Source organism: Danio rerio, chromosome 5 (assembly GCF_052040795.2).
Source record: "Danio rerio strain M-AB ecotype USA chromosome 5, GRCz13ab, whole genome shotgun sequence".
Taxonomy (NCBI): domain Eukaryota; kingdom Metazoa; phylum Chordata; class Actinopteri; order Cypriniformes; family Danionidae; genus Danio; species Danio rerio.
Genome location: NC_141025.1, coordinates 26,277,531 through 26,292,500, shown reverse-complemented (window position 1 = coordinate 26,292,500; position 14,970 = coordinate 26,277,531). Strand labels below are relative to the sequence as shown.

General features: G+C 35.8%; 2 protein-coding genes and 1 long non-coding RNA gene across 7 annotated transcripts in view; 1 reads left to right on the top strand and 2 right to left on the bottom strand.

Annotated features, from left to right (window-relative positions):
• LOC147843974 (uncharacterized) overlaps positions 1 to 686 on the bottom strand; it is a 19,767-nt gene extending 19,081 nt beyond the window's left edge. Inside the window, exon 1 of the long non-coding RNA XR_015491211.1 lies at positions 635 to 686. This is a non-coding gene — a long non-coding RNA (uncharacterized LOC147843974). The remainder of the gene's footprint in view (positions 1 to 634) is intronic.
• A 3,872-nt stretch (positions 687 to 4,558) lies between these two features.
• Positions 4,559 to 7,618, bottom strand: zmp:0000001132. The gene is made up of 2 exons (XM_087253494.1): positions 7,194 to 7,618; positions 4,559 to 5,741 (listed from the first exon to the last, which is right to left on the bottom strand). Exon 2 carries the CDS (start codon positions 5,729 to 5,731, stop codon positions 4,685 to 4,687), a length of 1,047 nt encoding a protein of 348 aa, XP_087109620.1. The 5' UTR covers positions 5,732 to 5,741; positions 7,194 to 7,618; the 3' UTR covers positions 4,559 to 4,684.
• A 4,917-nt stretch (positions 7,619 to 12,535) lies between these two features.
• abca2 (ATP binding cassette subfamily A member 2) overlaps positions 12,536 to 14,970 on the top strand; it is a 148,360-nt gene continuing 145,925 nt past the window's right edge. For 3 of the 5 annotated variants that reach the window (XR_015491196.1, XM_087253482.1, XM_087253480.1), the window contains exon 1: positions 12,536 to 13,157. Coding sequence is in view for 4 of the 5 variants with exons in the window: in XM_087253482.1 (XP_087109608.1) it covers positions 13,092 to 13,157 (66 nt within the window). In the remaining variant the exon portion in view is untranslated. The remainder of the gene's footprint in view (positions 13,158 to 14,970) is intronic. The other 2 variants (XM_087253484.1, XM_087253481.1) reach the window with 1 other exon arrangement.

The following is a 14,970-nucleotide window of genomic DNA, read 5'->3' as shown; positions in this document are numbered from 1 at the left end:
CATCAGGATCATTGATAATATTGCAATGCAAATAAACATTTAATCTTTTAAATTGAACAAATGATTTAAGGCAAATTAAAATATTTCAAACAAATTATCAAAAGATAAAGTTAAACCTTTAACAATTTTTATGATACATTGCAGAGATAGGTGGTAAAAATATTATGTCCTCATCTTTTTCAATCAAGCAGGAAATACATTTGTGACTACAAACTTAGCCGTTAACTTATAACTGACACATGTACGAGTAAGATAGCCCATGCTAGTGGTGTTCTGCCAGCTAATTCGGAAAGAGTCATAACATTTAAGACGAATGATTTGAGACAGAATAATTCACATTCACCAAAGCTATACTAGACAAACAAAATGACAATGTTTTTTTTGTAAAAGTACACAAAACAAAGTAGAAACATAATCTGGCAATATATCTAACATATTTCGATCCTACGTTTGCGATAGTTGTTTTAAGATTAATGTTAAATTCCGTACTTTCGGTAAGGCCGCATGGCGCTTGCAAAACTGACAAACTTAACCGTTACTGTCATGAAAGGCGACTTGTTTACATTTTACAGTGCAATAAATGCGTGCTCAGTCGGCTAAAACCTAACTTTATGCAATGTAAACAGTTACTTACATGTGTTGCACGTTGTATAAAGCCCTCAAAAACTCCACAGAACGTCGAAACTGGTCCGGTCATGCGTCATGTGGGCGGGTCGTGAAGTTTTACTTTGGATATAAACACTTAAATAGAGTTTTGTAGAAGCAATTTATTTTGAAGGTCAGTAAAACACAATTTTTTGATGGGTAATATTAAGTTACAAAAACAATCGCAATTTTTACTTATGTAAAACTTAAATTAATTCAAAATGGAAAGGTAATCAATTTATTGGAAGAAATATACTTTTTAAAATTAATTCCTATGGACAACACCCTTGAAGAACTTTTTACAGTGTATGGTTTTTCACACTTGAGATCAATTTCTGTAGCCATACCCAGGCCTGATTACTTCCACACCTGTTCACAATCAAAAAATCACTTTGCTGCCTGGCAAAGTAAAGTAGACCTAAAGATCCACAAAAGCTACTAGACATCATGCCGAGATTCAAAAAAAAAAGAAGTCAAAAACAAATGAGAAAGAAAACAATTGACATCTACCAGTCTGGAAAGATTACAAAGCAAATTCTAATGCTTTAGGACTACAGCAAACCATCCAAGGTGAGAGCCAATATATACATGTCAAAAAAATGGAACAGTTGAGAACCTTCCCAGGAGTGGCCTGCCAACCAATATGACCACAAGAGCGCAGCTACAACTCATTCAAGAGGTTACAAAACACCCCCACAACAACATCTAAAAATTGTAGGCCTCAGTTTAGTGGCCTAGTCAAAATCCTGACCTGAGTCCAATTGAGATGATGTGGCATGCCCCTAAAAAACGGTTCAGACTTAAAAGCTTTCCAATGTGGCTGAATTACAAACATTTTACAAAGATGAGTAAGCCACAATTCCTGCACAACACTGTAACAGACTCATTGCAAGTTATTAAAAATTGCAGTTAATACCAAAGGAAAATAATACAAAAGGATATTGAGAAATTGTTAATATTTCTTAAGGGATGCCACATGCAAACTTTTCAGTTTGTTAAAATATAATTTCTCAAATAAAGTATGATTATGTTGCATAGCATATGTTTGTTTCAGGGTATATAATGCTGTGTGTATGTGTGCGTGTGTGTATAAGAGAGAAAGACAGAGAGCAGAGGAGACAGCGGCACAACAGTGCTGGAGTCAAAGCAGAGCTCATACATATGCACAACTGTTCCAAATATGGTCATAATGGAACTTTTCTTTCTAGGGGTCATTTTTGTGTATTAAATGAGCTTATAAAAACAATTTCTTTAAAATCTTTTTAACTAACCTAAGCCATTTACCTACTAAGCAGATATCGGAGAATCATTTCACTTACTGCATAAATGCGCTCTTTATGGCACCTTATAAACTTTCAAATTGCTGGTAGTTCTAAACTTGAATAAATTACCATATAGTTTCATCGAACATATTCTTTAATGCATCTGAAGAAAATAAGGGTTACCTACATCCTTGCCTGTTGGTAAGAAAAATTAACCGGAAATGTCCTTTTTGAGTAAACATTTTAACTGATTTCTATAACCAACACCCTACGGATGCAAGGGTGAGTTGGCATGCTTCCTTCTGACTCATTTGTGCTTTTTGTAGGCAGCATTATTGTATTATATTTTTTTCTGTTCTGATCTGCTCTACTTTTCAGGGGTGGTTAATTTTTTGTTGTTAATGTTGATTTTACTTTTATAGTACGGTTAAGTATGATCACATTGGTGTAACTGTAAGATCATTTGACGAAAACCTAATGGTAACTCCTGAATGTTGTATCGGAAGGGTGTTTCTCCACCCCAAGCATTCACATCTTTATTTAGCAGCGCTTACCAGCATTCAGTCTTGAAATTAGAGATAAAATGACAAGCTAACACCACTGTTTATTATTGTTTATGCTAGATTTATTTTTAAAAGGAGGAAATATGACCACACTACCTCTCTTCAATAAGGGGCCTTCATCGGCTGACCCATCCAATTCAGAATTGATTTGTAAGTGCTTTGATTGGTCTTTAAATCCCTTTATAATCTAGCCCCAACTTATCTTTTTTAGAGCTGTTAATATTTTAAACTCCTGTGAGATCTTTTAGATCAAGTGATCAAAATCTTTTTTTAAGTCCTCTGTCCAGCCTGAAATGTAGAGGGGACAAAGCTTTCTCTGTGGCGGGTCCTTGGTTATGGAACATTTTGCCCCTTGAGATTAGAATTGCTCCATAACTATCTATTTTAAATCTCTCCTAAAGATTGAGCTATTTAGCTTCACTTTTAATATTATTTTTATAGTCTTTTCTACCACTTTATTTTTTAAATGTATTCAGTTGTTTCTCTTGTCTTATTGTTATGTTTTTATATTCTGTATTTTTATTTTACTTTGACCTATGTGCAGCACTTTGGTCAGTCTTGTGTTTTTAAATGTGCTCTATAAATATATGAATTTGTTTAAATAACTAAATAAATAAATACATAAATAAATAAATATAATCCATTCTCTTTAAAGAAAAATGTGTCAATTCATTTTAAAGTTAAAAGTTAATACTTTTTTATTGTAAATACATATTTAAAAAATGCTTAAATGTAATAACAATAATAGAAATGCAAATGTTAAATAAATGTATTTTTGTATATTATAATAATTGTTCGAAATGCATATTATTAACAGTAAAATTATATATTTAGCTTTAAACACTTACATACTCATTTATTGCAAAAAGGTATTACTAAATATTAGAAGACATAATCTCTTGTTTATATTTGTATTTGTGTATATTTATATAATATTATTTACTTATTATTTGTCATTTTTGCAAATAGTTCTTCAAAATTTTAAAAGCCTAGACCTCTTAAACTATTTTTTATTTACTAATGTTTTATTTTTAAAATAAAATCTTAAAAAGGCAAAATTAAACTATAATCAGTGTTGCCAGATTGGGCGGTGTCTCGCCAAATTGGGCGGTTTTGAATTTGATTGTGTGGGTAAAAAATGGCATAGACTCCATTCAGTTAGTAGTGACCAGTGAATATTGCAAACCACATGGCCCACTCGCAAGAGAAGATGAAGGAAAGTTGTATTAAAATCTGACTCTCCAACACAATCTCACGGCAATTCGTAACTTTTTCATTTAGTGGCTAATTCGTATGAATTCGTACAATCTAATTTGTACAATTTAGTACGATTTGCTTATCCCCCAATGACGGTTGGGGTTAGGGGTGGGGTCAGGTGCCACGCCTCCTTTTTAAAATCATACCATTTCGTACGACTGAACTCGTACGAATTCGTACGAATTAGCCACTAAACTGGCAAAACGTAAAATACTTACGTTTTCTTGTGAGATCAGGCTGGACTCTCCCATGCACGCGCATCACTCAGAGCCTGCAGTTAAAGTCACTGCAGTTTATCATAACACAGCAAGAACAAACATAAAAGTGTTATCTGATTTGCAAGCAGCAACTAATCATGTTCAAAGTAATGTAAAACGCCAAATGGGACAAATGAATACTCCATTACTAAAATAAAACATACTCTTATAGGTAGTGTAATTTACACATTAATAAGCGCAGTGTGGGTGGGAGGGGGGCAGTGTTTCGATGTGATCTAATTATGTTGTGGTTCTGTGACTGCTGATGTTGGTAGCTGTATGGTTTAAAATATATATAACAGTTAAAGTAGCTAGGTTAATTTTGATTTAAATAAATTCAAATTAAATAAAATATTAATCTAATATTTTGAGCATTTTTTGTGCCTTCGAGCAGATTTTGGACAACTTTTGGGCTGGGAAAAAGTCTGCTGTATCTGGTAACACTGACTCTGATAGAGGTTAAACATTATTATTATCACTACTAATACTTTAAACATGCATTAACCACAAACAATATATGTTAAAAGATTCATATATGTCAAATAAGATGTAACTATACGAAAATCTACAAACCTTGATGTTCTCATTTATTTTTATTTTCATTAATTATTTCATATTATTGAAATGCATTATTCATCATTCTATCAAACACTGATTATTTATGACAAAAAAAGTCACAAAAGTCAATATGGACGCAAGGTTATCGATTGACCCAACTGTACAGGTCATTGTACACTTTTTTATGCTCAGAAAGCTGCTCATGATGCAAGCAAATATGACACAATCTCTCTCTCCAATCGGTGTACATTCTAACATCATAATGAAGATGCCATTTAAAATAAGACTCGTATCGCTTTCTGTCAGCAGCAACTTGATTTAAGAAAGCAGCCAGTTCCTTAACACTGCTGAAGTCATTCACATGGATGAAAGATCCTGGTGGAATATATAATTCATAAACATTCCGTGGTGGGCCGAGCACTACCGGCACACTTCCTGCCTGAAAAGAGTTTCTCCACAGCTTCTCTGTAATATAATCTGTGGATATTGAGTTTTCAAATGCTAGGTAGAAGTAACATTGCGATATGGTGGATAGCAGCTTTTTGTTTGAGAGTGGCCGGTTTGTCCATTGACCATACACTTCAATACGTCTGGAAGGAATGTGCTTTTTCAGCTGATGGAAAACTAGAGAGCGACTCTGGTTGGATTTGTATTTACTGACCACCCAACAAACCAGACAGTCACTTTTACTGGGAATGACATATGTAGTGTTAGTCGATTTGGCGATAAGCTCTCCGTAAGGCATGAAGATGTCAGCATCTCGACGGTAACTCATGGTCCAGTTGAAGATGCTGGCGTAGTTCCTCAGGTCGCGGTTGTTCATGGGAGGCTCCAGTGATAACCAAATCCACTTCTGCTTTGGTGGACGTGACAAATGGAGAGGAAGCTCGGAGTATCCTGTCCAGAGCTCCTGGTGGTGGAAGACTATAACATCTGCTTGAGAGAAAAGGGATCTGTTGTCTTCCAGGAAGCATCTAGGGATTTTGTATTGACTCATACAGATGCCTCTTTGTAGTCTGTAATGAACTCCAAATGGCCAGTGCCATAGGAGGATGGTGAGGTTATGCTCGAGACTTTTAGGCTGGCTGGTGGCAGTGTGAGTTAAGAATAGCATGTTTTTACTCCAGGTTAAGATATTGTAGAGCAGTAGAAAGGCAAACAGACAACAGAGGGCATGGTTATGTTGCATGGCACAAGTACTGTGAAGACAAAGAGGAGAGATGGTGTTGGAACGATTCGAAATTCATTTTGAAAGTAGAGATTAAAAGCGATATGATGTGATGGTGTGAACTTGCAGAAACACTTACTCATCACTTAGCATGCTTTTAATCACAACTATAAAGTCTTCTCTTAAAAGTTAAGCTTTCAAGATGGCATCTTTACTGAAAAATCCCAAAAATCCTTTGAACAAGCAGTTCTTTAATGGATAGTTCACCAAAAAAGGATTATTTCCTCATTTATTGACCCTTGTGTGGTTATAAACCTTCACGACTTTCATTCTTCTGTTGAACACAAAGGAAGATGTTTTGAAGAAAGTTGCAAACATGTAACCATTGACCTCCATTACATGTTTCTAGCTTCAAAATACCTTATTTTGTGTTCAACAGAAGAATGAAAGTCAAACAGGTTTAAAACAAGTACACTGTAAAAATTATATGATCGATTGGTCCAGACAACATACGTTTTTAGGTCATTGTAACTTATTAAATTAAGTTAATCATGTTCTAACTTAATTTTATACGTTACACAAGTTGTTTTAAGTCAGTTTAACATAATATAAGTTCAATGGACTAATAAAGTGAATTTGATTCAGCTTAAAAATAAGTTATTTTAAAAACAAGTAAATTAAGGCAACCAGGATTTGTTTACATTGTAAAGAAAGTTTAAACGATTACAAAAGTTGCATCTTGGGTGACTATCCCTTTAAAATATATTGATATTAATAATAAATTTGATTTAAAGGACCTTTTAAGAAACCCAAGGTCACTGTACAACATATATACACAATTCAATAATTCAAAATTGTACAATATACAACCAAAAACATTAACTTCTGTGCATTAGGGAAGGTTTCATTATACTTAAAAAAAAAGTGGAGGATTTTCCCCTTTTGCCCTTGCCATTTGGTTTCCCACAACATGAAAAACATTTTAATGGTCTTACCTTTTCCACATTCAAGAACTTTTTTTTTTTTTGGAAATAAAAAGGATCTATAAATGTTAAAGATTCTTCACAGAAACATCTGTATTAATAAAGAATCTTTATGTTAAAGAATATTTGTTAATCACTCTTAAAAATAAAGTCCCCAAAAATGGCTTTCAGTGATGCCTGTATGCCTTGTTTTGTTAGTGTAAAAAACATATTGATACAATGAAGTACAGTTTCACTCTATAAAGAGCCTTTTGTATAATATAATGTTTTTATAGATGTTAAAGCCTCTTTATGGAACCATCCATGCCAATAAAGAACATATTTACAATATTTACTCCTTTATTTTCAAGAGTGCAGCTATACCATGCCTTTCTAATAGACAAATAATATAGTTTTTTCATATAGAATAACAATCCCAGTCTACATAAAAATTTATTATAATACAACTTCTGATTGGATTTTCTAACATGATAACAAGCACAAGCATATAATGTACTTGCCTTGAGTGATGAGTCCAGCAGCAATATGAAAATGAAGTAAGCGATGGTAGTCTTGAAAGCAGATTGCCACTGCCTAGTAGGCGAATGACACAAACTAAAACTACATCCGGTCTTGCCCAGCCTCTTGGCAGGCTTGATTTGAAATGAAAGTACAGGACCCTTGAAATCAACTGCGTGTGCTGCAAAGATTCACCCTGCACATGTGTAAAGGGCCACACCTCTTCTGGCACACAGCAAGCAAGATTGCCTCAGAGTTATTACACAAACCTACTGAGAGTACATGTGGTTTTGGTGGCCTTTAAAGGCCTAATTTCAAGTAAAACTAATTTGTGAAGTATAGGAATTCAAAAGATTTGTAGTAATGTTTGTAAATCTAAAGAGCACATTTAAGATTGGAGTTAACTATAAGTGTCACGAGCAAAGAAGAGGTAAAGTCAAATGCAGAAACACAAAGTCTTTATTTAAGGAGTAAGTTTCAGGAAAAGCAAAAAAACAAAGAAACCCAGTTAGGTGAACACTGAGGAAGTGCAGAGGAAAAATTCCAAAACAACGGGACACTCACTCACTGGCAGTCCTGGACACAAATACAGGGTGAGTAACAGAATGCTTTACACAGACACACAACTCATGACATACTGACAAACATGAAGGGAAATGACGTGCAATAGGAATAGGTATAAATAGGAAAAAAGAGAATAATAGGCAGGTGGAATGAATTAGCTGAAATGACCTGTGCTCCTATGACTGCAAATAAAAGCAGGTGAATGTTGAGGTAATCTGTAACACAAAACAGGAAAAGAGAGCAAGAACTCAAGGCACGGTGACAGTACCCCTTCCTTCAAGAACGTCCCCTTGCGTTCCCTGAAGACTCACCATGGACCTGATAAAACTGATCAATGAGAGAGTGGTCCAGAATATCCCAAGCTGAAATCCAACAACTTTCCTCCAGACTATAACCCTTCCAGTCTACCAGATACTGATAACCTCTACCTCTCCTACTCACATCCAGGAGACGGAGCACTGTGTATGTGAGTGCACCCTCAACCAGTCTGGGAGGTAGAGGAGCAGAGGTTAAGGGCTGCAGGGAGGAGCAAAGAACGGATTTGATTTTTGACACATGAAAGACCGGGGTGAATGTTTTTAAACTGAGGACTTAATTTGAGTCTAATCGACACTGGACTGAGCATGTTGATAATGGGAAAAGGTCTGATGACTTTGGGTCCCAATTTAAGTGAGGGAAGTCTAAGAGGAACAGCAACTGGAAAGGTGTGTCTGGGTTCAACCTCACTGAAAAGCGACAGGGCGCCTACCTCTCCATTCTTGGACCCTGGGTGATAAGAGATGTGGAAATTAAACTGGCCAAAGAATAAAGCCCAGTGAGCCTGACGAAAATTAAGTCATTTGGCGCATCTGATGTATTATAAATTTTTATGGTCGGTCCAGACCACTAAAGGAACCCCCAACCCTTCCAGCCCGTAATATCATTCACCCAACATTAACCTGACAGCCAGTAACTCCCTGTTCCTGATGTTGTAGTTCTGTTCCGAAGGGGTTCATTGGTGGGGAAAGAAGGCGCAAGGGGGTATTCTGTCATCCGATGATGATCATTGAGACAAAATGGCCTCTACACCTACTTCCAACGCATCCACCTCCACCACAGACTGACACATCGGGTCTGGATTGACCAAAATGGGTGCAGAAATAAAGCACCTCTTTAATTCAGAAAAGGCTGTTTGAGCCTGAGGGGACAACCCAAATCGTTTGTGGATGGAGGTGAGATTTGTCAGAGGTAGAGCAACTTGGCTTAAATTACAAATGATATGCCTGTAAAAATTTCCAAACCCCAGAAACTGCTGGACCGCCTTGCGACTGGGGTGGGCCAACCTGCAACAGCTTTTACCTTGGCAGGATCCATTCGCAATCACTCAGGCGACAGAACAAACCCCAGGAACAAAACCGACTGTGTATGGAAGTCACACTTCTCCACCTTGGCAAATACAGGCGATTGTCCACCAGCCACTGAAGCACCCGTCTGATGTGCTGGACATGCTTCTGTTCATTTTGGGAAAAAATCAGAATTTCATCAAGATAGACTGACACAAAATGATTTACCATGTCCCTGAGCACATCATTGACGAGTGCCTGGAAGACCGCCCGTGAATTGGAGAACCTAAGGGGCATAACGAGATACTCAAAATGACCAGTAGGAGTGTTAAAGGCGGTCTTCCATTCGTCCCCCTCCTTAATCCAAACTAAGTGATAGGCGTTGCGGTGATCTAATTTTGTGAAGATGGTTGCCACCTGCAGGAGTTCGAAGGCCGATGACATCAGTGGCAATGGATGAAATGACCTGTGCTTCTGTGACTGGAAATAAAAGCAGGTAAATAGAGGTATTCTGTAACACAAAGCACTTTTCAAGTGCCGTGTACAGACTCATACTGATGATTTGTCATGAGATTTAAAAAAAAACAAAAAAAAAACAGCTTAAATCCCACTGTCTGAACACACAACTTTTTATATCTCATGTAATCATCCTTAAACCATACTGGTGCATAATTTTTCTATGATGTTTTTCCTTATTTCACTGGTTGCCCAATTCTGGTCAACTCAGCAAAAAGGCCATGCTACTATTGAAAATGGGTTTAGAAGAAAAAAACTCTAGTCATCTCATTGACTCATCTATTTAATGTGTGGTCCTTATGAGTGAGTCATTGAATCATTAACTCAACTGATTGGTTTAAACACTGAATCAACTGAAAGGAATCAAATAAAACTTCATTGATGAGCATGCATATAAACAATAAAAATCATCAACAATCATTATCATCAACAACAACATCAAGATAACAAATGCAGATATTAAAAATTAAAAGTAAATGTTTCTTCTTCCTCTTCTTTAGGTCAACTATCAGAGTTTTGCACATTGAGGCAAATGCATTATTGGCATACCCTACATGTTGTACAAGGTGTGTAAAATTCTGTCAAACCAATAAAATGGTTCTTCAAATTGCAAGATTGAATGCTTTTTGAAAAGAATATTCTTGATCTCTTTGGACAATATTGCTTCGTTGTTTGACAACAACTGGTTTCAAAACTGAACAGAACTGAAGTTGGCATGTTATGTTCCACACAAAAGCTCTTGGGGAAAGCAAAAAGTCACCATTAAAACTATTTTCAATTTTATGCTTTTATCATGACTACTGGATGTAAGTTTTATGTTTATACTGTGTACAAGTTGCAGCAGAATGCTCCAAAACAATGTTTGCATTTAGAAGATAGTGGGCTGTGCATTCAAAACTTCAAGTCTCTCCATTGACCCCTATGTACTGTTTGGGATGTTTTCATCCACTCTGGGGTGATTTTGAGTCTTAATTTGGCCCTAACTTTGTCTTTTTCTCAGCTAGCAGAATGCTTTTTGTTAACAAATCATATTTTGATAGATATTTTGAGAAAATGCTTTGAAATTAAAATATACATAAAAATCAACTATAAACTCTGGGCACATTTACCCTTTTGTTATATTAGGGATGAAAACATTTACTGAAATAAACTGCTGTAAAAACGCATCAGATAAATATTTCTTTCACTATATACATTATTATTATTTTTGGCATAAATCCGTTAATTAATTTCAGTTCTGATTAAAACTACAAAATTTCTTCGACAAATAAAGGATCTTAAATCTTTAATTCCTAAATTTATAAATGAGTATTTGATTTGGTGAAAAAAAAAAATTCAATATAAAAAGTAATTGTGGACTGGATTTTTCTTAACTTTTATCAACGTCTTGGACAACATTGCCTTTGATGCATTGTTTTTCATTCATTTTCTCTTTTTTTTTCTCCCTAAATTACTGTTAGTGGCTGTTTTTGCCCCATTGACCTCCATTATAACTACATCTTTTTGATTGCAAAGCCATGACACCATATAATCATGCATTTTTGATTGTTGGTGGTTTTCCCTGTTGGGAAGTGGTACAGTTTATAATTTTCACTGTTGATCATCAGATGGCACCATAAACCCTTTAGATAGGCCTGTGCAAAAAAGCTTACTTTCTGGATTTTATAGGGAAAATAACAGCAAATTAAAATGTATGTGTGTGTGTCTGTGAGTGTGTGAGAGTGACTTTTGTGCACTTACCACACTTTGATGTGTCTAAGGAAACCAAAGTATGCATCTCAGCTCTCAGAACTACATGGAGTAAATAAAAACAAAGACTGTGTATTTATGCACCATTAAATGTGACTATAATGGAAGTCAATGGAGCAAAAACTGTCACCAACAGTAACTTATTGAGAAAAAAATGAAAATCTAACAATGCATCAAAGCCAATGTTGTTACTAATCGTTCACATGTCCAAGACTGTAATAAAAGGCAAGAAAAAATTCAGTCCACAATTATTTTTAATATTGAAAAAAATTTATTTTATTTTTTTTACAAACTCAGTGACATCACTTGTGAGTTTAGCTATTAAAGAGTTGAAATGCTGTAATTTCATTTGATCAGGACTGAGGTAGATTGACAGATTTATGCAGAGCAATTTTTAAAAATCATGCATTTTTACAGCAATTTATTTCAGTGGATGTTTTCATCCCTAACATAACAAAAGGGTAGTAAATTTGAACAGTGTACAAGGGTTAATATGGATTTTCATGACATCACCCTGCACTTCAGCTTCTCGTCAGGTTTTCTGTCCTATTAAATGGGCCCTGAAATCTGTTGTCCCTCCCATCATAGATGCTGATAGATGGAATTGGTCACTTGATTAAAAGGTTGCTATTTTATATATGGTGAATAAAAAAAAGGATGATATATAAATGGTTAGGACAGCGTAAATATCCTTTCCAGTGGGTAAATGAAGTCTGGTTTGTCATCACATGAACCACTAAAGAGCTCACAAAGTATGCTAGAGATGCAATTGCACAACATATAATGTGTACGATAAAGTACATCTGTCAAGATTCGAAAATAATTACTTTTTTTTTTATAAAACTGGGATGAAAGCTTACTTTGCATAGCTCTGCCTACTGTGATTAGAGTTAAAGAGATTCACTCAAAAGATCAATTAGCTAAACTACACACATCACTATCACTATCTCTGGTAATATTATAATCTCAGTTAATGCCCCAGAATATATCTGGCTCTGATGCGTGTCTAATGGTAGAACTAGGCCTATGAACGAGAATTAAATGTCTATTTTTTAGACAAATCGTGACGCCTGTAGGAACTCGAGCTCCCCCCAGCAGCATACTATTGAAACCAGTGCCATGCGGCAGAGGGCGCTATTTGCTTTAATTTCTCACTCCCAACTCTTTTCAAGGGTAACTCGATATAATAGCACACAGTTCTCCGATCAGTGATCAGACTTAATGCAGTCCACGAGAGCCTCAAAAATTGCGATCTCCATGAATTTGTCTAGCCTGGAGAAATGACCTCAGTCCCAGAAGTTAAAGCTAAAGATGGAGAGATTAAAATTTTGTCACATCGATGGAGTTTCTATAAATAGCCAGGCGTCGCAGAATGATGAGGATTCAGCAGCGCATCAGTAATCCAGCTGAGGCAGCCGCTAGATTACCATAAAAATCACATCTGATCTACTTGACACATCGGTCGCGCGCTCGATGCGCTCAAGTTACTCTAGCAATAAGAAAGGTTCGTTCGCTGCGTTTGGCTGAAGCTGACAGGAGTCTCTCCGCCCACTGCTCAATGAGATGCGAATATCTGTATCTGCTGCTACCTAAAGAGCATTTTGTTCACAAACCCAGCCCTCTTATTTCAGGATGTTTGGCTTTGTCACACGCCGGGGAGGACAAAATGCAGATGAAGCGGAATTTCGAAACAACAACACTGTGATGAATAGATTATAATTTGCGACTTCATTCTCCAACTCGCTGAAAATGGGATTTCTTCACCAGCTACACCTTCTCCTGTGGAAGAACGTGACTTTAAAGAGGAGAGGACCGGTAAGAGTGCCATTGTTTACACGTATCGCGTGCTTTTTCTATTTTAATTCAGGCCTTGATGGGTTTTTGTTTTGAACATGTCGCGAGAGATGCACGAGCAGGCGGTGTCAGGATCACGGATTGAGATGTTGCAAAACATACAACCAGTAATAACATTTATATACATGTATTCATACAATTTCATCACGATCTGTTTTTTTTTTTTTTTTTTACATATTTCACAATTTCTACGTCTTATGAAATATCGTGGGCGGAACCGTTTGTTTTAAAGGAAGTTGTGTTGACAGTCTTTGGCCAACCTACTAACAGGTTGTTTAGGAAACTAACAGGTTGTTGCCTGAACAACCTGTTAGTTCGACGGTCATCACTACACATCTCAAGTTGAGCTATCGCTAAACAATCTGTTAGCATGGGTGATAGATTGTCACCTGCTGATGTTGAGAAAATGATCATTTTTATCTCTGATGTGTATCAGACTAGATCAAGTTCAGCCCCACCCATGACGTTCAGATGCTCCTAAACAAGCATGATAAAAGCCATGTATTTTGCATATGGTTTCAGCTGCAACTTAAAGGGAAACATCATGGTCCTGGTGCTCAGAGGTAAACAGATAAGAGGTACTGAATTGGCTCTGAATAAAAAACTGTGGTGAATTAGAGCTGTGTAATTCATAGTAATTACCCATAGTATAACACCAATAGATTGCTTGAATATCTAATGGGAAGGGTGAGCGCAGTGTTCCAGATGCAAAAAAGATAGTTCACCTAAAAATTAACCAGCAACCACTGACTTGCATAGTATTTTTGTATCTAGTATGGAGGTCAATGATTACAGGTTTTTTTAGGCTTTTTTCAAAATATCATATTTAGTGTTCAGCAAAATAAAGGAAGCCATAAAGGTTTAGAACAATATAAGAGCGAGCAAATAGTGAGTCAATTTTCATTTTTGGCTAGACTATCTCTTTAATCTGCATAGGTTAATATCTGCTTAATTGTGTTGTCACATGAAGCGGTTCCAGGTCCAATCAATCTATCAAACTTTATCGGGAGCGATGTAATTTCTTTCAAAAGACATGATCGCAATATATACTGTACATCCATGCCTAATATCTGATGGCCAGAAAGTAATTAATTTTTAAAAAAATTGTTCAAATATTGTTGTCTGTGATGCAGCAAGTCCAGAATCTGTTGTGTACACCATGATTTTATATAAAACTCACTTTAATTTGGGATAGGACTAAAAAAGTGGTCATAAACAAATATTTTCTGAATTTAAATGAGTATCGGCTTGTAAATTTACTCTCCCTCAGGACATTTTAGAAATAGGAGACTTGAAACCATGGTCCTTTATTAATGAAATGCAAAGCAGCAAGTTCAGGCACTTTAAGAGCTGGAAAAAACATATACAGAAAAATAAAAAATTAATACCAAAGCTTTTAGAGATTGAGGTGTTCTGAAGCAAAGCAAATAGTCTGTGCAAGAACTTAATATATTATCTTTAATCTAACTCCTGAGTAGGGCTACGTGATATTGGGAAAAATCTGACTGTGATGTTTTATTCTTAGAAGAACCCTTTTTTTATGGTGTTAGAAACATTGTACTAATCTACTGTGCATTTTCAACTATACATGTGCACTTTAAAAACATTAGATGGTCTTTATTGAACCCCAAATGTCAATAAAGTAACTTTATCGTAAAGTGTGTGTATATTTTTAATATGAAAACAGATTCACCATAAGACTTGAATAGCTCTATCTGGAATAAATTCATTATTTTAGAGTGATTGGGTGAGTTATATTTTAGAGAAGTGCAAC

Bases quoted from the DNA above. Each gene is read 5' to 3' on its own strand.
- zmp:0000001132 (XM_087253494.1), bottom strand. From the start codon at position 5,731: ATGCAACATAACCATGCCCTCTGTTGTCTGTTTGCCTTTCTACTGCTC.